The sequence below is a fragment of the Antennarius striatus genome, chromosome 4, assembly GCF_040054535.1.
Source record: "Antennarius striatus isolate MH-2024 chromosome 4, ASM4005453v1, whole genome shotgun sequence".
In the NCBI taxonomy this organism is placed as follows: Eukaryota; Metazoa; Chordata; class Actinopteri; order Lophiiformes; family Antennariidae; genus Antennarius; species Antennarius striatus.
The window spans coordinates 23,836,440-23,862,240 of NC_090779.1; the positions used below are offsets into that span (position 1 = coordinate 23,836,440).

Consider the following 25,801-nt stretch of genomic DNA (forward strand, 5'->3'; position numbering starts at 1 on the left):
GACTGGTTTGGAGGCGAAGAAATCGCTTCCTTAAAGTCCACGTTTCACGACTCTCCTCACGAGAGCGGGATCTTAACATCTGCGATCCTTTACTAATGGTGGTTAATTAATGTTTTCATGCAGGCGAGTGAATAAGTGAACTCCAGCCCCCCACCCCGAAAACAAGCAATTAGTGCTGAAACTGTTACTTTGCATTCTGCATCATAATTTAATGAGGTATTCAGTCATAGAAATTCAGTTTTGAATTGCTAGTTTGGTGGCGGATGCTCGCGGCGCTAAAATGCTCAGCTGGGAGTTTAGCTCGTGCTCGGGTAGCAATGTTGAAGGATGTTGGTAGGCGGGGTTTATTTCTTATCTGTCAATCATAAAGAAGATCAGCAGGACTCAAAATATGAATGAAGCATCATTCTGTCGATTTCACCAATCACGATAGGACCATCATGTGTTTAAAAAAGTCCATAGATTGTTTAATACAACATACCATATTCTCAACAATTCAACATCAACGGAATTTTGTTAATTAAAAAAAAAAAATCTGCATATTACCTTTATTGCACAGAACAATTTGAATGTATTTTCCATATATTTCTCTTTTAGTACCTTTTTTTTTAATTTTTTTTGTTTTTTGTTTTTAGTAAAAAGTTGGCTTGGACTATACATGGCCAATATAGTCCAGGGTCAAAATGAAAAAACAAACAAACAAACAAAAACAAACAAACAAAAAAAAAAACAATCCCGGGATGACTCAGGACCAAAAGAACGGCGAGGTACAGGAGCCACACTGTGAACGAAGAGAGCATTCCGAATCAGCGAGAGGGAGGACCAGGAGTCGGATTCGTTGTATTTTTTTTTTATCCTTTATGCAAAACAGATGACACCAAAGCTGCTTCGGATTGGGTGAAACCATCCACCCCGCTCATCTACATATTCTGTCCATGCTTCCAGTCCATTACGTCCGACGTGTCATCCGTCATCAATAACATCGCATTCCAAAGCCCAGCTGTCCACGGCGTTCCTAGAAGGAGCACAGTTCAGTTTTCCCCATTTCCAGGGAATTAAAAACCTGTAGAGGATCCTTGAAGGTAATATTTCAATGGCTGTAATGGTGGAGACTGGGGGAGGGGCATCGGCATAAAATAACTGATGCCTTCAGAAAAGTAAAAATAGTGGGAGAAATATTCTACACCTCGAGGAGCACATCGTATCCCAAAACATGAGCACCACAACTTTTATTCCTCACAATCATATTGAGCACAAAATAATACCGTTACATTGTTTTTGAAATGCAATTTGAAAAATCTGGGGTTTTATTTATAATGTAACTATTCCGATGCTAATGCTAACTATTCCGTTGGCTGCGTCTGATTAGCATCGATTTTGGATACGTAGCATTTTCTCCGGTATGACTTGGAGAACCGACGCCGGCGGAATCTTCTACTGAAATCTACACTGAACAGGAGTTTCTGCTTCTTTTCAATGCTATAAATCTTTCTAATAATGCATTTTTTCATTCACGCCATTGGGTGGAGTTCTAAATACAGTACTGACGGTTGGTATCAGTCGTAAAAGATGCAATAGAGTGTATGTACTGAACCTAGTACCACATTATGACTCATGTAAACAACTTTACAACACCATTCTTGTTCAAGAAGGGGGTTAATTATAACATTCAAATCAATTTGTGTTGAATACATCAATAAGGGTTTGTGTTTCCCATGATGCAATAGTAATGTGTTGTGTTTCTGCTAATTTTCGGGGCAATCTTTAGCAACATTTCTGGTATGGTGACACAAATATGCACTTGATGGATTACGGGACAATCATCAGTACAGGAAAGAAAAAAGACCGCATGGTATTCACAAATGTAAACACTGAATCGTGACGACGATGTACTGGAAATGTGTCGGCGTTGTATGCGTGTGCTCATCAAGCAAAATCTTTCAGAATTTGACTTCTAACCTTGTAAGCAAACAAACGAACAAAATACACTGAATAAAAAATACAGACAAAACAAGACGAGACAAAACGTGATCTGCCCCTCGCGTTCTGGTGGTTTGAAGCATTTTTTCTTATCTGATGGGTTTTACCAGTAGAAATCCACAGGAATATGAACTGCTCATGTTCTGACTTTCAAATAATGCCCCCACAGGCCTTGCAGATTCAACGAGTGCACAGTAGCAGTGGGTGTGGTGTAATTCCCTCTCACTTGTGAAAGTCAGGAAATGCCCTCCTCTATTCAGTCAGGAAAAAACATCTTACTCTATGTTAACAGACCAGGATCGACAAGTAAGACAGGAAAGAAAACGTCCTCTTTTCCATTGTCTTATATTTTTTTTAGTTCAAAAATCGATAAATTCCAGAGCTCCGTTAAATCATTTTCATGTTAAACTTGCGAGGAGCGTCCGCCGTGCTGCTGCTCATGCCAGCGTCCGACTTCCGTGGCACGTACTCGATCTCGATGTTGTGCTTGGTGTTGCCTTTGCCCCTGCTCCAAAGGAAGAGCAGAACCAGGCAGAACAAGACGACACCGAGAAACGAGATGAAGCCCATCGTGGTCGCAATGATCAGCGTCTTTATGTCAAACGGGAAAGGGACATTGGCTCTTGTACCGTTAGCACCAGTCTCTGTGGGCTGGTTGGAGATGAAGGCAAACGTCTTGTTGGGCTGGTGTGGCCAGTCAGGTGAGTAGCTATGAATGTGCAGGTGAGCGAGAGAGGTATCATTTCCGCCTGCGTTGCTAGCTATACAAACATATGTACCATTATCTTGAATCTGGGCATAGCGCACCTCAAGAGTGCCATCCAGCAACACAGAGATTCTACCAATAGTCTTGGTGGTGATGAACTTTTTTTGTGGGGATAGCCACATTATCACTGGAGCAGGATCTCCATCCGCCTGGCAAGCAAAGTGAACAATGGCTCCCTCGTCGACAAACTTCTGCTGGGGTTTACGATCCCTAATCCTCGATTTGCGACACGTGAAGTAGTTTGGCTGCAGAACATCCGGGAAGTCTTTGAATTCTTTGCCTTGGACAAACTCAGGAGAGGCACAGGTAGGCTGCTGCCTGTTGAAGTTCAGTCTCCAGCGTCGTCGGAAAACCCATAACAGTCGGCAGTCACAAGCCAGGGGATTATCATACAAGGCAAGGGTCTCAAGGTTGCCAACGGAATGGAAAGCAGACTCCTCCAGAGTGCTCAGAGAGTTTCCAGACACATTCAGAATCTTCAGGTAGTTTAGACCACGGAAAGAGTAGGGCTCAACCATTGCCAGTCTACCACCTACCAGGTGGAATTCCTGTAGACGAAGAAGATCGTGTAGCTTATTCCCCTCAATTGTATGGATAGGGTTGTATGAAAGGTTTAGAAAGCGCAAATAAACCAAGTGCCTCAGGGCTACATAAGGAATCGTGGTCAGGTTGGCATTCGCAATGGTCAAAGAGGTGAGATTTAATCCATACAAGCAATTTGGAGTCATCGTATCCAAATACGGCCAATTGGCTATTTCCAAGACTTTCAGCCGATACAGCCTTTTGAAGGAGTAATCCCGTATGACGTTGATATTGAGGTGGCGCAGCCTGAGAGTGACCAAACTGTGGAGGTGGGTAAAAGCCTCTGTTGGCACAGAGGACAAGTTGCACTTCTCCAGACTCAGGTGCTCCAGGCTGCTAAGGCCATGAAAAGCCCGGTGGGAGATGAAAACCAGGTCGTTATCGCCCACCTCCAAAGACCGTAGGTTGTACAAATCCTGGAACATGTAGTCCAACAGGATCACAATTTTGTTCTCACTTATGTCCAGCTGCGTGAGGTTGCTCAGGCCCGTGAAGACGCCCAGCTGGATTAGCTTAAGCTTGTTGCTACGCAGCCCAAGTGTCCGCAAGCCATAAAGGTTGTTGAAAGCTCCGGGTTCAATAGTGGAGATAGTATTTTCACTGAGCTCCAGGTGTTCCAGGTTGGGGAAGGTGGCAAATTCGTCTGGGTTGATGGTTCTAATGCGGTTCTTGCTGAGGTCCAGCAGTCTTGTTTCTGCAGGAATTCCCTCAGGGACTGTCATGAGCTTCTTGCGGTAGCACATCACAGAGCGCTCTTGAACATTGCACTCACAGCGGGATGGACAGCCTGTGGTGGATCCAGACAGCACCGTGCCCAGCATCAGGATCAGAATGGGCTGCCAGCAAGCCACCAGGTAGCTGTGCCCAGTCGCTTCCCCGGCCGCCATCTTATCGGTTACCTGAGGAGACACAAGATGAAGACGAAACCTTCGGTTACACCATCAAACTCACATGACTGACACCATTTTTTTTTTAAAAACACTTCCAGTTTCTCTGCAGAAAAGAAGAAAATTCAATCCAGAGAGTAGAAAATTTGAATACTAGCAGACATGAATAAAATTCAAATGAAGTTGCATGGCATGGTTTGATACTACAGAGCTATGGGCTGATATTCATATATGCTGGTTTCTGCTAAATTAATCAATTTTATATGGTATGAGGTGAAAGTGCTGCAAATTGTCCTTTGGTCATTCTGACGACTCGCTCCTACATAGTTAAATCGTATGTGCTGTGAAAGGACGCCGTTCTCGTGTGACACAATTACCAACAGAGTTCAAACGCTGCAATATTCATGACTCACACGAAAAATGAATGAAAGTGGGTGGATTTAAGTATAAGGTGTGTGCTTGCATAATTGAGTGCTGGGAGTTTTTAAATTGTGCAGGAAGGAGGATTTTCAGAAGCATGTTGAAAAGACACAGCCTTATATCCGAACTGGTGACACGGAGGAAGCCCCAAAATGAAAAACAACATTCTAATTCTAGGAATCTACATAAATCTGGCATCTGCTGTGGAATGCTCAACACGGATTCCACTGCACACATGTCGACAGTTCATCAGTCAACGCCACTGACCCTGATATAAAGTGAAGAGGCAAAGCTTCGAGGGGACTTAACAGCATCTTTCAGGGGGAATCCAATTCACCGTGCGGTTTGTTCTGGCAGCATGAATTCTTGTTCCCACCCGCTGTCTTTCCTTTCAGCTCCACGTCTGAATTGGCCATGTGACTTAAAGGAAATAACAGATGGGGAGGGGTGGAACAGCAATAGGAGGAGGCAATCAAAGACGGCTAGCGACAAGTGTGATGTATGAGCTGAGCCTGACACTCAGCTAGGGCAATCTTTTACGATAAAAGATAGACCATATAGCAGCAGGTAATTGGATACAGGGAGATAAATACAGGGTTTAAGAGCAAATAAAAAACAACAACAACAAACAAACGTATTTAATTCTGATGTCATCTGTTACAATGCCTCCGGCCCTTCTACTAACCAAGTAATTAACGATTGATTTTATCATTTCACAATTTGTAGTCACATGCAAATAGCCATTATGGCATCGTTTACATTATGGAGCAAAATGAATATAGGAGCATCCATAACGTGTTGATTAGCAGACAATCATTTTGACATATTATACGACGTAGTTAGTCGTCAAACAGGCAGATGGACGTAAAGACTAACGATTTCTGTTTCCATTTAATCATTACTAAAGTATATTATTTCCAACAATCACACACATTGTGTTTCACAACCATGATGAACTGTGCAAGAGGAATATAATCCTTCCCATCTTATCCAGCTTCATCAAATCATGTCTCCAGGCGACTCCTGTCTACGCAAGAGGGCCGGTGACGCGATGCAAAGACTCTCGCCGGTAGCTCGCAGGTTCATCTCTTGTTCTACATTTGTCTTTAAGGTCAACAGCAGATCACTGGCCGCCGGTGCTTTTTCTGAGATAACACACTGTTTCAAGCCAGAGGAGATTTCATGGAGGGGCTGCATGTGATGGGTTTACACTGTCAAGATAACATGGTTACTCCATCATCAGCCCAGATACGGCCCCTTGTGTTCATCCGGTTGAAATGAACTACTAGTTAGACCCTGAAGACTAACAGAACCACTTTCACATCTCAGGGATGACGGTCCTTCTCCATGGACCTTCTCTGCAATCCTTCTAGTGGCCTGATTACATAAAAACTGTTCAATGTATGACAGCTAAAGCCTAAAAAACAAATGTGATAGTAGCTGGAAATACTGCAGCTACATATACACCTTTACCATTGAGGAAATACAATTAAACTTTACTTTTACCTCACTGACAACAGGCTACATGTAGACGTTTCTTATGTTAAATTCATTATGTTGAAGGATGGAAAATGTAAAAAAAAGTAGTCATATACCCCTGTTCTTACCCCTCATAGGGTATGAATAAATGTGGAGTGGCACCATTAGCAACCACTGAACCCTTGTTTCCTGTGGAGCTTGGGCCTACTTCCTGTGCAGAACCTCCTCGGGACCGTTTTGCTTTGCTTTCTCAAGTTCCCCCAGGTCTCAAAGATCTCTCTCTCTCTCTCTACGTTGTAAGATTTTAAAACTTCAGCCTCTCATACGAGCATCTACCATCCGGTAACTAGAACAAACTTGCTCCGCTAACTGGGGCATGAAATGTTGCGGCACATAGAGGAGGCGATGTGACAAATATATCCTGCATGTCGCGAATCAACGTTTTTGCTCTTCCCTTGACCTCTAACAGCATTTTGCTTTCCTCATTTGCTCAAAGTTGACAATCTACTGTATAATTTCTGTACCATTCCTGTAATCTGTAACTATGATCTTTACATTTTATTTTTTGTTCCCTTCTTACTGTGATGTATTTTGTCGTCTGTTGCTGGTACTTCAGGTATTGCAGACATGCAGCTTTCAAGTCCAATGACATATTTCTCTCATTTCCATGCCCTCTGCCTGCTGAGTTGGAACACTCCGATGTTTTTCCTGCAGCCTACCAGGACTTCTATCTTGTCTTTTCTTTTCGTGGCACTTCTACGACCTTCGATGACACGTGAGTCATTCTGAATCAGGCAGAAATGTCTGTTTTTCTTTCCTCTTGTCACAGTTAATTATAGGCTGACATGTAACGACCACCGTGGTCACCGCTAATAACTTCTTCCTGCAGAACCGAACGACTGGATATGAGACTTATCAAAAAGGAGGTTCATGGGTTTGATTTACTTCACTCAATTTGATTTTATTTCCCGCGGAGGTCAAAGTTCAGACTGGAGGTTTTATTGATACCATCTTTAATCTAATGAAACCCAATGATTTCTGAACAAACAGAGAGATTGGAGCAGCGGAGCATGGTGTCCTCCTTCCTGCCTCAGACCATACCCCGTCGGTTTTATCCCTTATCCCACATTGATCAGTGGCGAGCTCTCCGAGATGGAGTGGTATGGGGGCTTTTACGGCGTGTTGAGACACCCCAGAAGAAGACCGAGCTCAAATTTCATCCATCACCCTCTATCATGTGGCTATCGCATAATGAAGATCAGTCAATAAGATGCTTTTATGTCCAACTTATCACCGACATCGAAACCCAATCATCAAAGCGAACGAATGGCCGTCCCTCGCCGGTAACCCATCAGACCACCTGATGATTTGAAATCCTCCATAACATAAAACACTGCACTTGATTTCTCAATCATATTCATTTGATTATTTGTCAATATCCATCAGGAAGAGACGATGTTATTAAAGATTTTACAGTCATTTTCTCCAAATGAGTTCCCATGCTTCTTTTTTTAAATTTATTACGGAGCAGCTTCGACATTTATTGCTCGTGGCTTCGGCGGCAAATATCGGGGGGGAAGGGGCGAGTAAAGACAGAGGGACACATTAAGATGAAGAATGCCATCCGCGGGTAAACATTTGCATTTTGCTTTTGTTAATGATCTGGCGTTATCATTCCCTCGCAGGCACGTCGTCTGAATGCGGTTCTTCATTCCAATCAGCACTCCAGCCGGCTCCATGAGAATTACATTAATTGAGGTGAAGTGAGAGGGGGCGTGCTTCTCAAAGGAATGAATGTGGTCGAGGAGAAAGTGAGACAACGGAGCTGAATAAATGAGAACCCACTGGTCCAAGACCAGTAATAACTAGATCAATGAATGGTGAGATTAATGCCTTCATGACGCCATCCGCTGGGATAGGGATGAAATCAGGAAGTGGATGGAGCCCCACGCCCCTGCTGCTGCAGGGCGGTGGAAGAGTAGCCTTCTCATCAAAGGACGTGCAATCATGATTAAATGGGTAAAAAGTAATTCTACGTGTCCCTTTGGATAAAATAACTCTTGATCAATCTGTGGTTGCTAGGATACATCTGAGTCCACGTTCTGACCTGAACAGGAAGTCCTTCTTGGGATTTTAAACGCTGCTTCCACGATCTGGCACCGGCTCCCCTCGACTCGTCTTAAGGTATCCTATTCTTTTCTTGGAGGTTGTTTTTTTTCGATAATGTTGCTTAAGTAGCTGGTCGCCATAGCGACATATCATCACATATTCTTGAACCTGACCGCTGTCTCGTGCTCCTCTACTCGGCTAACAAAAGACAGGAACGTCAACGTAATGAAACATTAGAGGGGGATATTATGCCAGATATGTGATCATGCATTAACCATTTTGTCCGACCAATCAGATGTCGGCAGTGTTTCATGTGAGCTTTTAGGACCTGCTCAGGTTTCTGGAACCTCGGTGGAGGTGCTTTCAAACGATAAGTATCAGGTATTTTTACCTAAAACCAGGTGAGGTTTAAAAACCAAACGGTGATCCTCCTCCTGCCCTGAACCCCACAACCCCTGATCGGGTATGAATGCAGCCGGTTCAATTTCATTGACAAAATTCTAATCAATTCTGAGCTGTCATGTCTCAAATGAAGAAACATTTGCAGCATGTTTTCATTAATCTGGTCTCCTCTTTAACATTATTGATTGTTTGTGTGATCCAATACAGTAACTGGATGGAACTGGATAATCAATAGAATTTATTTTCTTCTACATGTACATAAATGAGCACAACCCTGACATAAAAATAGATTTTTTTTCCATGTCTTTTTTTACTCTCCTTGCTCAACGCCGTCTTATTGGTGATCTGTTTCAATCCTATCATCCACTAAATCTGGTCCCAATGTGTCTGAATGGAGCTGTCTGTCATCATTAATTGCTCCACAATAAGCACAATCAGACACAAATGGGGAGGGCCATTGTTAAGACCGAGCCCCCACCCTAAAGCTTTCGTCCACCTGTCACTACGCATCAGTCAGGACTCTGAATACCTGTAAGCTTCTGGGAAATCCCTCCGATGATGCTGACGTTATCTTCAGCACAAAGTGTTAAAAGCCTTTAAAGCCCATTCCTCTGCAAACTGCCGAGTCAGTAAACGGACTAATTCCGTTGGGGGGGGGGGGGGGGCGACACAGGTGCAGAACTTTACTTACTGCATTAGCATGACTTGATGTTCTGTCGATAGCAATGTGGACTGAAGCAGACGTAGTTCTGTAAAAACACCTTCTGCAGTAACCAATGGAACACGTTTCATTTCTTCACATTAAGAATTGTCTCAGGTGGCTGTCCCCATCCAAACCAGGAGCGTCTGACCTTTAACCCCCCCCCCACACCCCCAATAAGATCATCTGTATACCACTATCATGTCGCCGTGTTGAATTTCAAGAGAAAGGCTGCCCTTGTGTCATTGAGAAGCTAAGCTTGCCGGCGGGATGGGGGGGCCGGGGGCCGGCCTTGTGAAATGGCAGGGCTTAAATGTAAGCCGACGCCCGACAGATGGACAGCAGAGCCCTAATCCAGGAGAAGAAGCCGGTCGCTGCGACAAGGTGTAGAATTCCTGCAGCGGCCAGCTGCTGTCCTGATGACACTCTGCCCTGACCCCCCAGTCTGCATGTCGATCCTGAACTTCACCTCCAGGATGGGGGGGGGGTCACTCTGCTCCGGTGCAGGTGCTCAGATAGATGCCCAGCCAAAGCACAGCGAGGGCGACCGAGAAAACATCAGCATTAGTTTATAATGATGTGTTTATTTTAGCCTGAATATAACAAAATTTAGGAAAAGCATAAATAATTATAGAAACACTAATAAAGTAAAGAGCAGGATGCACCTTAAGGTTGATCTACAGACCACCAAAAACGCATGAAATATCAAAATATTTTTTATATATTCATACAAGGATTATATCTATAAAAATGTCATGTAATAATTACATTGGAAACACTTATTTATTTAACAACTTCTTATGTATTTATCTATTTATTTATATATAATATTGTGTTTTTTCTTTTTCTTTTATTTTTCCTCCATCATTAAGGAGCTCCTTCGCTCCGTTTCCACGGATACAATTCGAGGATCACCGTTCACTTTCACTTTTTCAGGAGACATACTTTCAAAAAGATCTCCCAGAATGTCACAGTTTCACCACAACCAAAAAGCCAAAAAAAATGCTCAAGTATTTTCAGAGGAATCACAAAAATCATCATTTTTTAAAAAACAAAATCTCTAAAACGTTTTAAGATTCTGATTGAATCCAAAATGACAGCGTTTTTTCCCCTCTGAGTAATAAAGCTGTTATATAATATAGGATCGTTATCGTGTTTCTCCTCATGGAGCGTGGGCGGTCTGGTCTGTAGGAAGATCTCATTAGCATTTTTTTAAATCGATACAGGCACACATCTTCACCTTGTTACTCACGGAACTAATGATGACACTTATACTGTAAGGCAGCGTTCAAAGATGACACGTCAGCTGCATCAACCTGCAGCCGTCACCACGCGTCACACGTTCTCCTGCGTCCGCCTCCTGGGAGGAACTGTGATGAATTTTAAGCGGAACGTATATCTGAGCATCTGATACCTTCAAAAGAGAGGAAAAGACAAACTATCTGCAATGGTGCTCTGCTTCCAGCCAATCAAATCAAATCGAGCTGATTTTGATTGGCTGGTAGCAAAGACGCTGGAATAGCCGCTTCTTTTTTTAAATTTTGTAAAAAAAATTTAAAATTTGTAATTTTTTAAATTCAAATTTAATTTTCAAAATTTTTATTTTAAATTAAATTAAAATTAAATCAAGCTGATTTTGATTGGCTGAAAGCAAAGATGCTGGAATAGCCGCTTTTTTTAGAAAAAAATTGAAAATTTTAATTTAATTGTTAATTATTTAAATTTAAATTTGATTTTTAAAATTTCTATTTTAAATTATATTAAGCTGATTTTGATTGGCTGGAAGCAAAGATGCTGGAATAGCCGCTTCTTTTTAAAAAAATTTAAATTTTTAAATTTAATTCTAAATTTTTTAAATTTCAATTAAATTTTTTTAAATTTTATTTGAAATTAAATTAACATGAAATCAAGCTGATTTTGATTGGCTGGAAGCAAAGATGCTGGAATGGCCGCTTCTTTTTTTACCCTTGAATGCTGTGAGAAAATTCCTCCACAGGCAGAAGAGCTGCTGCGAAAGCACCCCAACACAAATGCTGATATAAAAACCCGTGTACTACCCCCCCCCATCCCCATCCACCCCCCCATTGTGAGCCGTGATCCTTCTGCTTGGGGACAACTTGCTGACAGAGCCTGCAGGCCCTGAGACGATTATGTCACGAGTGGCATACGGACGCCTCACCGAACGCCGCAGGAGATGCCAACCTTTTGCCTCCAGCAGCTACACTGTAAAAAAAAACGATAACTGCCACCGTCGGGGCAATAAACGCTGGAGAAACCGCCCCGTGATGAAGGTCACAGGTGTCGTTCTTTAGTGCGGGAGAATTTTATGCTGAATACTGATCTTCTAGGGGCGTGTTAGCTCGTGAGCTGAACCTGGCTCGCTCTTGTTTGTTCAGTTCCAAGACTGAAAGGCCAGCACTAACAAGGCCCCAGGAGGGGCCCCAAAAGTCTGTTAGCAGCAAGGTTTAAAAAGGATTCTTTTTCTTTGGTTTGTTTACTCCGGTGATACTCCAGATCACAGACCTGGCTTCGCTGACAACTGCAAACCCCGATTATAAAAAAGTAAAAAAGGTAGAAGGCTAGAGACGCTTCATATCACAAAATAATGCTGAAATAAAAATCTGATTAGCTGATTAACGCGTCTAAAGAACTTAGCCAACAATTCCAACATCAGATTCCCAGTTTAGGCGTTTTATAAAGCGCTCGTATGTCAAACGTTAGCTTTCAGTAGAAAAGTTTATAGATTTTCTGACTACCATTTCAAAGATTAATGACTTAATCCTAAGAAAAATACAAGATTACGTCTCACTGTGAGCTGAATTCTCCGACTCAATACTGCGCTGCTGTTCCCCCTCATCTCTGCAGACAACATGAGCTTATTAAAGGTTATTTCAAATAATTGCTCATCGCACTCGATTCCTCAGTACATAAAACAGACCCTGAAGCCGTATTGAAACATAAAACACTCCTCCCGAGCTGCTTTGCTCATGTCGAAGAAGAGGGAGAATAATTTGCGCTACGTAGCGTAAAGCCCCCCCCCACGTGACCACGACTCACATTTCCCTTTTCACCAAGGAAAATAGTGTGTTTCATTTCCCTTCATGCAGCCATGAAACCTCTGAAAACTCACCTATTACTAGAATAAATTTACAGGCAGAAAGCAAAATCACATGCTACTCCGCTAATGAGTTGCCATGGGAACACTTTAGTAATTATCCATCTTTTCTTCACATACATGAGAAACAATCTTTAATTTAATTTAATGAAAGAGTCGAACTTAGATGTGTTTGTAATTAACATAAATAGTTATACTAGAACATTTGATCAAGTATTTTAATTCAATACGATATTTAATATTATTTTATTACATTAGTTCAACGTTAAAGGTTTTCTCATTATGTTGACTCAATGTAAGAAAGTTATTTAAATCATGCAAACCAAACAGAAACCTTTGTATTATTTAATTAGCCAATAAATTCTACATGAACACAATGTATGGAGTGGATTTTACGCATTAGAGTTAATGCATTTCAATTTGTTTTTCATTCTTGTTGAAAAAAAAATGGGCTCAAGTAATTCAATTTAGACTCACTAACAATATGATACAAATAATTGTGTTAAATGTGAGATGACTGATGTCATTAGGAGGAATTTACCATTCAAAATAAACAAAATAAGCATTAAACTGCAGCATGTTTACTTCCCATGTTTACTTCCTACTTCCCACATCAGATTTATATTTACTGCTGACAGTATTTATGCTGACTTTAACATTTTTAACACGTTAAACGCTCCTGAACTCCGTGTGATTCCATCAGCAACTCCTGACTATCCAAAAAAAAAAAAAAAACACGATAATTTCAAAGCGAAGGGGAAGATAAATGGACGTTTACTCTCAACACTCCATTTCTAAGTGCATCACTTTTCCACTGCGGATGAAGCCGGTGTATCTGTGAGGAGAACTACCCCCCACCCCCCCACCCCCCCATGTGAGTCTGCAGGATTGAGCTTTAATAGCTGTGACTGGCTGCGAGCTACGCCGCCTCCTTTAATAAGGGAGTCAACATGGAAACACACCTTTGTACAGAATGAATAATTCAGCCTGCGTCTTATTGGCTATGGTAGGTAGTGTGATGGCACAGCAGGAGGTGTGTGAGTGTGTATGTGTGTGTGCGTGTGTGTGTGTGTGTGTGTGTGTGGCTCAGGGCCACACTATCTTTAATTGTGACTGGCATCCACAGCTTCTTCTCCCAGTGTGTTGAAGGAAACGCCTCCCCCCCTCCGCCCAAAGCGAGGCCTTTAAAGGGAAATGAGCTGTAATTAGCTGATGGAGAGGTGACCCTGATGTAAACCAATGCACTGGGAGGAGAGGCCAGAGGAAAGGCTGTTAACTTCTGCAGCACAGAAAAGGATGAACTCTGAGCTACTGGTTCATCTCTGGAGTATTTCCAGTTCATATTCCAGCTCTGTTCTGGAGATGAATATAATAATTTTCATTCCAAAAAAAAAAAAAAAAACCATATTAGGTATCTTCTAAAATATCCAATCGGTCATAAAAAGACTGATTCCATTAAAGAAAATGACTGCTTATAATTGGACCTGGTTTATAATTAGATTCTCTGTTGCAGGTGATTCAACAAAGACAAAACTTTATTCTAACCGTAAAATTTCAGCCAATTATTTTTTCCCCACAAATGTTGAATCCAGGTTTCATTCAGCTCAATGTTTAAGGGGGGGTTATTAGCTGAAACCATTAACTTGATTGTTTTTTTTAAACTCTGAAATTTCACGATCACAGTAAGCGTTCTAAATTCAACATCAATCATTATTTATCAATTTATTTTATTGTTTGGAGGGCCTGTGGCGCAGAACGAGTTGTTTATTTCCGTCTATTTTATTGTGCTTGCATCTGAAATTGCCTCCCTGGTAACATTTAAACTGTACTTACCATAAATTAACGTTTAAAAAACAAAAATTAAAAAAAAAAATCTTTAATTTTTCATTGGAGTGATCCTTTCGTAAAAGTCTAGTATTTTGCGTATGAAGACTGATAATATCAATTAAGTTTGTGCGGGAACACTGAAGGACGTTAATCTAGACACACATTCGTCCACCAGAGAACACTAACAAGATTGCCACCATTAAAATGTTCCCCTCCAATCAATAGCTAAGAAGCATTAGCGCTAAGAAAACAATAATGAACACTGGGAACAGCCTCAAAGTCCAATATCAGTCCACCTTTATCTTGCACAGCGACACAATTTACTTTATTTAAAACTAATGATCTTAATCATTTGACTGCAGCTAGGGATCCTTGTAATAAAGCTGCCAATGTCATGTTTTAAATGTCTTTAATGATCAAGAGAGGACTTGTTTACTATCATAGACGACTATTAGTTATTCAGCACCATTAAAATGAGTAATGTAGGTGTGATTCTGCTCCCCGCAGCTCCAAGGTTTCACATTTTCCTCCAAAGAAAAGAAGCAACGCAGCAACTTCTAAAACAACGTCCAATCGTTTTTCTCTCTTCCTGGACGGAACTCTGTAGGACGTCAGTGAAGGTAAACCTACCTCAGAGGTAGAAGGGGGCAGTATTTCATCGGTTTGAGATGTCTGCCGGCGTAACCGCACCAGCAAGACGAGAAAAATACAAGATTCAAGACGCAATTCCATTTCCAGACAATAGATTCCAACAACAACAACAACAAAAAAAAAGAGAGCACGCAAAGACAGTTGGTGATTAATGGCTGCGAAACGTACGCCTGAAACGCCCGGGCGGAGTCAGTTCGGTTTGCCCGTTTAGGATTTATATCCTTACATGGCGTCGGCTCAGACAAAAACACCGTCTCATAAACGCTGCATCAAACGTTGGAGATGCATTATGAGGTAGATTCTGTTTCTGCAGCCAACAAAGATGTTTTCTTCTCCTCTTCGGTGAAAAACGAGAAAAACCAACTTATAATTAGTGGGTCTTGTTCTGAGGTCTTCCTGTTCGTCCTACGTTTATTTTTATTTACGGACAGATCAAACCAACTTCAATATTCATGTTCTCTTTCTGCCCTGATCAACAAACTCTTAACTCCAACTTAATTGAAATTTCTGATTGCACACGCGGAACCAATGGGAGCTGTTGGACCTGCAAACTGATTATAAATGAATTATCCACAGGCGGCGGATGCCCCGTTTATCGATTCAAACAACGGCTTTCTTCTGATTGGAGAGGCCGGACAATCAACACAAATGGGGAAAATAACTGGGAGTGTTTGGGTGACGGGTGGATTTGTTACACACTTTGGCCATAAGCCTCGACGAGGCTTTCACATTAGGCCAGGAATCAATCGAACTTGAGGCGCGCACCCCAACAGGATTCACCATTTTTACAGGATTTTAGTTTTTTTTGCAGGGCAGAAACGGATGGCGTTCACTTTTTTTCCCCCGGGTTCCGTTGCCATGGCAACACGTGCTGCAAATCTATTTACAGATGAGTGTCCAAAATGAAAAGCCCCACCCACTGGCCAAGCAATCCTCCTCATAATCTACAGTGTGAATGCGTGTTGACGCCCGACACAAGACAATCTGGGGGCCAATCAAACTGATCCAGATCAGTTTACGGGATGATTTGCCCCGCCTATTAGCTGATCCAGACTGGCTAATGGGAGGAGCATGGCGAAACTGGCGAGATTTAGGTTTAGATTTCCTAAACCTAAATTATTTAGATTTAGATTTAGGTACAATTTCCTCTGGGATTAAAAAAGTATATATCTATGTATCTGTAACAGGAAGTTGTCTCAGGTATGACGAACTTGGAATGCAAGGTTGACCTGGTTGGTTGGTTTCAAACCACTACACTACAGTTCGTAAATGAATTCCTTCATTATACTCCCATCACGTAACATTTACATTTCCTCCTTTCCTGAGGACTTTTTCAACGATTCCGCCTCAGGTCGACGCCTCCTCCTCGCCACAACCTAGCGAGGGCGGTGTAGACCTCTGCTGACCTCACCGTGGCTCCAGTGCAAAGCTAGGGGAGCTTAATCCCTGTCCTCTGAGAGATCGCCCAGAAAGATGAAGCGCTAATTAGCAAGATAAAAACCCCACACAATAACACTATTGATATAGACTGGGAAATGAGGCCTGAGCAGAACAAGTAGAGAGAGAGAGAAAAAAAAAACACAGCAAAGAGTTTCTGTGGAGGAGATGGGATTGGGAGACAGTGGATGGAAAAAGGGGGACAGTTAACTCTCGCTTTCAACTCCAGCAGAGCAGCATTGTCTCATCTCTCCCAGCAATCCACCTGCTCCAAATTCCCCCATAAGAAGCTTACAGAAAAATGCTGACCTTCCTATAATCAAAGATTATGTGGAAGGAAAAACAACAACAGTTTTGGAGTGCTTAAGCAATAGCACTCATGGGAGGTTCGAGCAATTAAAAGCAAAATTACTCGTCTAAGCTGTCCTTGTATTCTCCCCATTCCCTATCTGTGGTTCTCTATAGTGTGAGAGGAGGTCATAAAGATAGCGGGAAGAAGAGAAGTGCTTCTCAGTAGCTCTGTTAATCCTGAGGAGACTGGGGGGGGGCAGAATCTCCTTTATTAAGGACGACAATCTAGGTATTTCATAGATAGATCAACGACAAGGTGACTCCAGTGCTATCAGAGGGATTTAAAGTGACATTTTTGCACTTTAAGAATAAATAAAGGTGATTTTTAATCCAACTCAAACATATTTAATACTTTAAATATCTGTTTTTCAAATGTATTGGGATTTATATACCAGATATTGCTTAGACAGCATCCACCAAAACTGCAAAATCCCGACAAAGTGTGTTTACGGGACCGTAATCATGTTTGATTGTTGATCTCAGATATTCCCAACAGACTTTTGATGAAACTGCGTGACAAGGTGGATTCTGGGTAATGGTAGAGTTGACAGATCATTGATATCCAGGTAGAGATTGTGGATCGCTTGGTGAAAAGATAGACAGGCCAATCAAACTAAACGTACTCAGGCATGGACGACTCAAGGTTCTCCAGGGTTTTTCAGTCGGATCCTGGTGGAGGCGAGCATCCCTTTTTCCTAGAAAGTAACATCTCCAATCAAAAATTAAAAGCACCTCCAGAGCTGTTTAAACATAAAGATACACAAAACCCTTCGACTTATCCAACTTCGATTTTCAGATACAAAGAAGTAGTTACATTCTGTGTTATTTATTAAGAAATATTCCACTTGGTTTCCGACAAAGATCCCTGCTTTCCCTTTAGGACGTTAACAGGCAGGCGACTCCTTGTCAACACTTCATTGTGAGTCTCGTCCTGTGAGCTTTGTTGTGTCGTGCAGCATTTCCACAGGAGCTGTTCAACAACGGTGCTCAACGTCTGTTTTGTGTGCGATAAAATCTCTCCAGATTTCTCTCTTGTCAAAAAAAAAAAAAAATCTTTTACTTGTGCTGTCTGGATGATTAAACCCATTCTTATTTATAGAGCTAGCCTCGGGACAAACCGACAGCACTGGTGGAGCCTACTGAGAGTTATCTCAAGAAGCCGAGCAAGAAGTTTTTTTTTGTTTCTGGGCATCAAACTGTTTTACTGCATTAATTAATCAATCAATTAGTCATTCAACAGAAAATGAATCAGCATCAATTTCAAAAACTGATTAACTGCTGCAGTCATTCATCAAGATAGAACGCTCTGGGCTGTGGACAAATGTGACAGATGAGTTTCACTCTTTCTTTAGAAGTCGTCAAAGATACTAGACTAATTTATTCCACTTGAGAAGAGTTGTGTCTAAGAGGTTCTTTCTTTTTAAACTTTTTCCCAGACGTACAGTTCAGTTCCAACAACGACTGCTAAACATGTTTCATCTTAAAAACGCTTCCAGATGGGCGTTTAGATAAAATACTCTGCAGATATCCCAGCGATGATCTTTTTCCCTACTGAAGCACAACGAACGCCATCTTCGACGACCGAAGCAGCGAGACGTTGGAGATCAAGACTGATGCCGTACCGCCCCGCATTGCGCAGAGGATCGTCATGGTGACGCTACCCAACAGCAGGAGTTTGTCGGTGCTAAAAGCAGTAAAAACATTTCAAACTCATTCTTGCAAACGCAGCAGAGTTGGAAGCGGAGGAAGCCTCTGGTGGTCAAGATGAAGGGTCGCCTGTCCGGGACCGACCCACATGTTTCATTCAGTACTTTGACCCACTGATCAGTAGAAGTAAAAAATGCTAACTTGCAAAACGCGCCACGCTAACGTCAGCTGAATATGACAAGCTGGGAAAGTTAAGGGCATTGCCAGGAATGGTGCAGGTTTGTTGACATCACTATCCTCTGACATGAGTCTCCTCTTTTGGACGAACTACTCCTTTAAAAATCATTGAGCGGGATTTTCAACATTGATTTCAACGTCCCTGCATCAACCTATTTGGGGTTTATTTGTGCTAAATTGAGGCATCTGAAGCCAACAGACGAGCCCTGTGGACACGGAAGACACAAAACATATTTTCTTTATTGCTACACATTATTTCCAACATGTCAGTGGCGAGGGAAAACCGCAAGAGTTGAATTATTTATTTGACATTTGCATATCGTCCACAGGTCAAGGACTGTGGGTTAGCGTAGATTATGTTGTAGATGCAAATTACTCCTTTTATATCAAATCCTTCACATCATATGAACAAATTTAATGCATAGTGGGCGTTTTCCACTTGAATTTGCTGATATTTCCACAGTAACATCTACGCTGTGGTTCCTATCAGCTGTGATGGAAACGGTTGGTCCATCCTCTCGTCCCACAGACCTGATTCCTCTCCCCTCTGGATTCCCTAAAGACTTTGCACTTCTGTGGCAGCGTGTCACTCGCCGGCGACCAACAAGGTCAAATGCCATTTCATTTTCTGTGCTTTGATCGCTGCCTGGCTCTTTCATCAGCCTCCAGCCCTCCCCATCATCCACCACCACCACCACCACCACCACCACGACCATGTCAGCAGGAAAAAAAGCACCCTCACTCGTCCCAAATCTTGTCTCGGATGTATGTTTTGTTTTTTTCCAAGATAAAATAATCCAACAACATGCAGGTGTGTGCTTTGAGATGCTCGTCGTGTAATCCCATTGTCACAGGTTCGAGTGTGACCGGTTGTAACACATCACGCCTCCTCTCCATCCCCAAATGTTCTCTCACCTCTCCAGAAATACTTTCAAAACCCGAAATTGCCCACGCAGTGAGACTCTGCAGCGCTCATAAATACGTGGTATCGTTTAGATCCACAGTATCATCCCACCAGCCCCCCAGCCAAGGTAGAAACGTCAACATATTCATGATAAAACATTTGACATCCAACATCCAACAGCAGTTGGTTAAAACATCAAACATCTACGAAGAAGAAATGATTCCTCCTCAGTCGAGGTGCATTTTTGTTTGATTCCTTTCATTTTTCATAACATGAAAATTGGAGCACTTTTTGGATTTTTTTGTGGTTATGGGTTGGAATTAAAAAAAAAGGTAATTTGATGTTGCTTTCATATTTTTGATCATACTGTCAAGCAAATGATGCTGTTTGGGGGAGAAAAAAAAATTTGCTTAATATTTGCAGCAGTGACTCACTTTGGATTTGCAGAATTTTTCTACATTTTAAGTTGTTAAGAACTAGATGAGCATGAATGTTAACATATGGCAGGATTCCTGCATCGTCAAGTCAAAATACATTCATTTATCATTTATAATGCACATTTAAAACCAACCGACAGCTGATTCAAACCCTGAATGAGCTTCAAACAGCAAATGATATTCAAAGGGATTAAATAGAGGAATAAAAATACAATAAGAGTGATAAAATAAGGAAATACAGCCTGAATTTTGAATATTTCTTGTGTCTGTGCAGGTTTGACATGAACAGTTCAACAATTCAAGGACTAGAGAGACTATGGTTGTGTTTTGGCAAGAATCTGCTGATCAATATGTACCAAGATGTCGGCGTTACGATATAATACTCTGATATATTTTGTGGTTTCTTTCATTGAATCTAATTTTAGTCGTACTATAGAGAACACACGATAATATGCACAAAGAAGTTGATACCCTGTTTTAGAGAGTCGCTGCAGAGCTCCAAAAAAGATCAATATTTTCTTGCATGTTATCCCAGAACAAACAGAACGTGTCGTTTCAAGCCCGGTGACACAGCATGAGCTGCACAGCAGAGATAGCTGCGTTCACATCCCAGCGTCGGCGGGATTATTGCTGCTCCTTCGTGTCGAGCAAGCTAACCTCTCCTCGCGCCGCCCGCTCTGGTCGATAACCTGAAATGTGACCGCTTGTTTCCTTCCTGCACCTCTCGCTCCTCGCCATCGACGGTATTAGCAGTCCTTTGTCATTCCGTTGTCTCTCCACTCGGAGTTGACACCAAAAGAGTGGGGGAGAGAGAAAGCCAGGGGGGTGAGAGAGGGAGGAAGAGGGGCAGACTGAGGGAGCTTTTAGGGGAGTTAAACAGAAAAAAGCACCAAAGAGATGAAGTGAGCTTTTAGGAATCTAAAAGCAACCCCCCCCTCTTTTATTCCTCAAAGCGAGGGCCCTGTCTTCTTGAACACATGATGAATGAGAACAGACCGTCAATGGGCGAAAAGTAGTCAAACGTATCTGACGAAACGAGGGTATAATGGCTTTGAAGCACATTGAAAACCTTTGAATTATCAGAGAACACTTTAATACGGGGCAGCTTTTCTATGCGCTTGCAGCTTTTGAACACGTGTTTTTTGATTAATTCCAACGCCATTACTGGCTTTTAATGGAAACTTTGTGAGTGCTGCGAAAATTGCCGTGGAATGGCAACAGCGAGAAAACAAGCTCTGCATCATATTCAGAATTAATTAGCTCATTGTGCATGAGAACAAACTTTGCATATTGGTTCTGTCAAATCTGAACAATCTTAGAACCCCCCCCCAAAAAAAAGACATAACAGGAAATCTTATTTGACTTCTACTTGTGAAATTTTGGAGTTCTGATGTCGGGAAGTCGGTGAATGCAGACGGGTGTTTTAAAAGCTAGAACAGGGGTGTCGCACTCATTTTCACCGAGGGCCACATCAGCATAACTGTAATCAAAGGGCCAGATGTAACTAAATGTAACTAAATGTAACTAAATGTAACTCAATCTAATGTAACATAAATGTAACTACTCCTAAATGTTCAAAAACTCACAAATTTCCCCACTGTGGGACAATAAAGGATTATATTATCTTATTTAATGTTAACTAATTTATTACTTATTCAAGTTACAAACATTACAGTTACACAAAAATGTTTGTTTGTTTCTCTGTTATAACATTAATTTCTCAGATTATGAAACCCACAGAACTAGGACATTAACTTGGTTCAAAATCTATTTAAAGTTAAAATGTGCTTAATTACTGCATTATGGGAAATGTAGTTTTAGCTCATATAAGAGGAACTGGTTTTGTCCCAGCATTAGTTTTCCAGTCGGCGCTGAATGGCATGGAGTGAATAGACGCTTTCAGTGGCATACATGTAAATATATTGTAATTTTGCTGCATCAACACTTCAAAACAATCCATTCAGACCCGACAATAAACCGGACAATAATACCCATTATCCACAGATAGAAAAAAAAAGGCAAGGACTTTAAACGATGGATCACAAATGACGCGTCATTCAACGCCCAACAAAGCAAATTCCTTCAGTAAAGCACAGCGTGTGCTTTCATAATAAAGGAAAACAAGTTCGATTTAAAAGTGATTTCCGCCACTTATTTAACTTATATTCACTCAAACCGCTGCTTCATCTGCCTCAGCTGACGTCACTTAGAACCCACTGGCGGTAGATCGTCTACGGGGTTATCTAAAAGATGGGCGTCAAAGTTTAAATCTGCCTGGCAACAGGGGCATCAGCAGCAGCAAAGATGGGTCCCTGTGCGGTGAATACAAATGTCCTCTCCAGAGGGTTTGCATCGGGGTGGGGGGGCAACGCACCTCCTCAACCCTTGACCCCAACCTTGTCCGCTTTCAATACCGTTTGTTTTTTTGTTTTTTTTAATGATGGGACTCCAGGTGGTTCATGGCAGGCTATTATTTATTTTACTTATTTCAACCCCCAGTTGTAATTAGGAGTTGCATCGTAGCGCAAATGGTTCAGAATATCATTTCATAGCTCATCAAAATGCTGTTGGAGCATTATTATCAGGAACAAAATCAATGCGTAGAGGTTCAGCACTCTGAGCACACTCCAGGATTCCATTCTGCCAGATGTTCTGTCATTGAAAAGAACATTTTTTTAAATTCCCCCTTTTCTTTTGCAGACAAGTTGATTTTTCACACAAGCATTAAAAGGTGAAGTCTATCCTTCGAGGCACCTTTGGCAGAAATCCTCCAAAGACATTATTCACAAGGCCGTGAAGCAGATCAGAATGGGATGAGCTTTTCTAATATGGATTCTTGAAAGGGTGAATGGACCCTACAGGCTAATATGAATGCATGGCATTTAGCCATGACGCTGACATGCCTCTAACAAGGCTCTACTGTGTGATGACATTTCACTTACAGCATTAATTCAAATACTAATATAGTCATAATCAGGATGGGTCCTTTCAAACGTTCTTTTTATTTTGCGTGGCTTTAATTGAATCGAGCTTTGTCTGGTTTGTCATACGGACACATTAGCATCAGTTGGATTTATATATTTCTCCTAGCATCTCCCTTCATACATGCAAACACATGGAAGCATCTATTTGCAGCTTTTTTTTGCCCGGCGTCATCCATGCGTTTAACGCAATGTTGCTAATTTTGTGTAAATTCTGGATCAGTTCATACAGTAATTATTTTAATGCATCCAACATCACAAGATTAAAGGTAATACAATTACATTCCGACCGATCTGATATCATGTGTTCCGGCTGCGATTGTCGCTTTGATAAAAGTGGAGATTAGCGTGTTTGCTGCATGCTTGAGCGAGTCTTTTGAAATGGACTTCAGGAACCAAGGATGAATTAATAGGTCTTCAACAACGCTGCGACAATGCAGAGTGGTTTGTTAAGAGCTGAGAGGAGCTTTTGAACTATTTGAGGCCTGGAAAGCAGTCATTGCTAAAAAAAAAAAAGTAAATTATATACTCAACATTAAGGTTCCCTGTAAGGATGCAGACACGCCTTTGGTTCTTTTTGTCATGTTTATGAATGGAGCAGTACCGATGGGAACCACTAGGGGCAGCATAGCAATAATTCAAGCAAAACCACGTCGCTTTCCATAGCTAACGCTCATGTTGTGCAGGTTTTATAAAGGACAAAGAAGCCAAACTGGACCAGAGCTCAGTGGACGACACGCCTGAAGGGTCACACCGCTGTTCTTGTGGGTGAAAGCTCAGACTTTTTTTTTTTTTTTTTTTCAAAATTAGGAAAAATCTCAAAATAAAATAAAATCCAAATCAAAAAATCTGAGTCAAACTTATTTGTTTTTTTGTATCATTAGCTATCAGATAGCTACTAAAGGGTTCCTTCTTTTCCCCGTTGAACATCCTTCCAAAAAAAGTGAAAATTGGAAATTATGTTGTGAAATCATCCTGAAAACCAACCAAAATAAAGTCAAGACATAAATCAATAAACACAATATTTGCTCTATGCTCATAATAAGGGTGGCTTCAACATTTGCTGATGACTTTACCGACAACCGGCTGCTGCTGCTCTTCCTCCTTATTTAGTTCAGAAGACATCCACCAAGGACACCAGCGACTTGCGAACAAGAACCCCCTCCTTTACACCCCCCCCACCCCCCATCAAACAGCTACAACCATCACCGCAGGCCTTTTTCTAAACACGCCACGCCGCCTCAGGCGTCGATGTTCGGGTGACGGCGGCATCAAGCGGAACGACAGCCGGGTCCGGGTGTAAAAACAACATAATTACCGTCCCGGGTGAAAACTCTCGAGCGTCGAGTCACCGTAGAACCACGTCGGCCCCCACCACCACCACCGCCGCCGCACAACTGGGAGCTAATAAACACCTTGTCAATGCAGGAGGTGTCGGCTTTACACTCAGGATGACTCGTCTCCAAGACACGAGTCGACGCGTCACCGTCCAGCTCATTAACGGCGTTGGTCATTTGTGTGTGTGTGTGTGTGTGTGTGAGAGAGAGATGACCCAGCATGGCGGTCCATCACCCCCCCCCCGTCCCCCCCGCTCCCCCACGGAGCAGCTTTCACCAATGATGAACTCTATGCATTCACTCTAATTATGTTCTTATTGGTTTACGGCTCCTTTTTTCCTTTGTGTGATTCAATTACAAACACGCCAAGATGATGTAGATGTACCTGTATGGTGCAGGAATATGATGCCGTTATGGGATGGGGGGGTGGGTGGGTGGGTGGGGGGGGGTCATCATTTTCCTGTGACATCAGATCCTCTGCGTCCGATCGGCGGCGATGTGGAGGTTCACCTTATTGCAAAACATTGATCCACCCGCTGTAATTCAATACAGTTTGTCAACAGCCGATCAGGTTTGGAGGGAGGGGGGGGGGGTGTTTGTTTCACGCGTCTCATCGTCCATAGTGTGTGGGTGAGGGGGGGTCTTATCGGACGGGCGGCGCCGGGTCAAGGTCAACGTCTGCAAATTTGTTTAATGAAGGTCCGGATGAAGCAAGTCACACGCTTCGGTGGGGGTGTCAAAGGGATGGAGGGGGGGGGGGTGAAATGTGGCAGGGTGGGTGGGGAAGGGGGGGGGTCAAACCTGCGTGAGGGGAAGCCGACCTACAGGAGTGGAAGGGGATCAGAGCAAAACAACATCAGAAGTCATTCCTGGGAGAAAATAAAGGCAGTGGATGCTGCCCCCCCCCATGGAGACCCCAGGGCCACACCCTGGTCCAGTCATGTCTGTGTGTGTGCGTGTGTGTGTGTGTGTGTATGTGTGTGTGCGTGTGTGTGTGTGTGTGTGAGATCTCAAGGTGCATCAGGGATCTATCATCTGGGATGGAGAGCCCTGATATCGCCGCCGCCGCCGGGGCGATGGGATGCTGCTCAGCCCCCCCTACCCCCCCAGGGCTATTTATAACCAATGGAGCTACAGCACTTTATGAATGTCCGCAGGCGCAGCATCACACACACACACACACACACACACATACACACACACACACACACACACACACACACACACACACACACTCCTGTGATGCTCCATCGCATCTGCTTTCGGTGTGTCATTAGAACTGGAGATGCTGGACAATAAAGGCGGAGGGGAGGATTGAGGTGGGGGGGGCGGACGGGGGGGGTGTCATATTCTCTAAAGGTGCTGCCTGGAATAAGAAACACACACACACGCACACACAGTTTCACACTCTATATATGGATCCACTGACCATAAAAATGTTCCAAATTCGTTCCCGATCATCAATAAATCGGGTGCGCGCGAGCCCGACCCGGTTGTCTATTGATCAGATAGAATCTCTGCAGATGCATGCCGGGAGGATCACGACCGCCTC

At 42.5% G+C, this 25,801-nt stretch overlaps 1 protein-coding gene across 2 annotated transcripts in view; it reads right to left on the minus strand.

Moving 5' to 3' along the window:
* Positions 1 to 965: 965 nt before the first annotated feature.
* The window catches only part of lingo1a (leucine rich repeat and Ig domain containing 1a), a 54,929-nt gene continuing 30,093 nt past the window's right edge, over positions 966 to 25,801 (minus strand). For both annotated transcript variants that reach the window (XM_068313297.1, XM_068313296.1), the window contains exon 2: positions 966 to 4,227. In XM_068313297.1, coding sequence (XP_068169398.1) covers positions 2,368 to 4,215 — 1,848 coding nt within the window. In that variant the 5' untranslated portion in view covers positions 4,216 to 4,227 and the 3' untranslated portion in view covers positions 966 to 2,367. The remainder of the gene's footprint in view (positions 4,228 to 25,801) is intronic.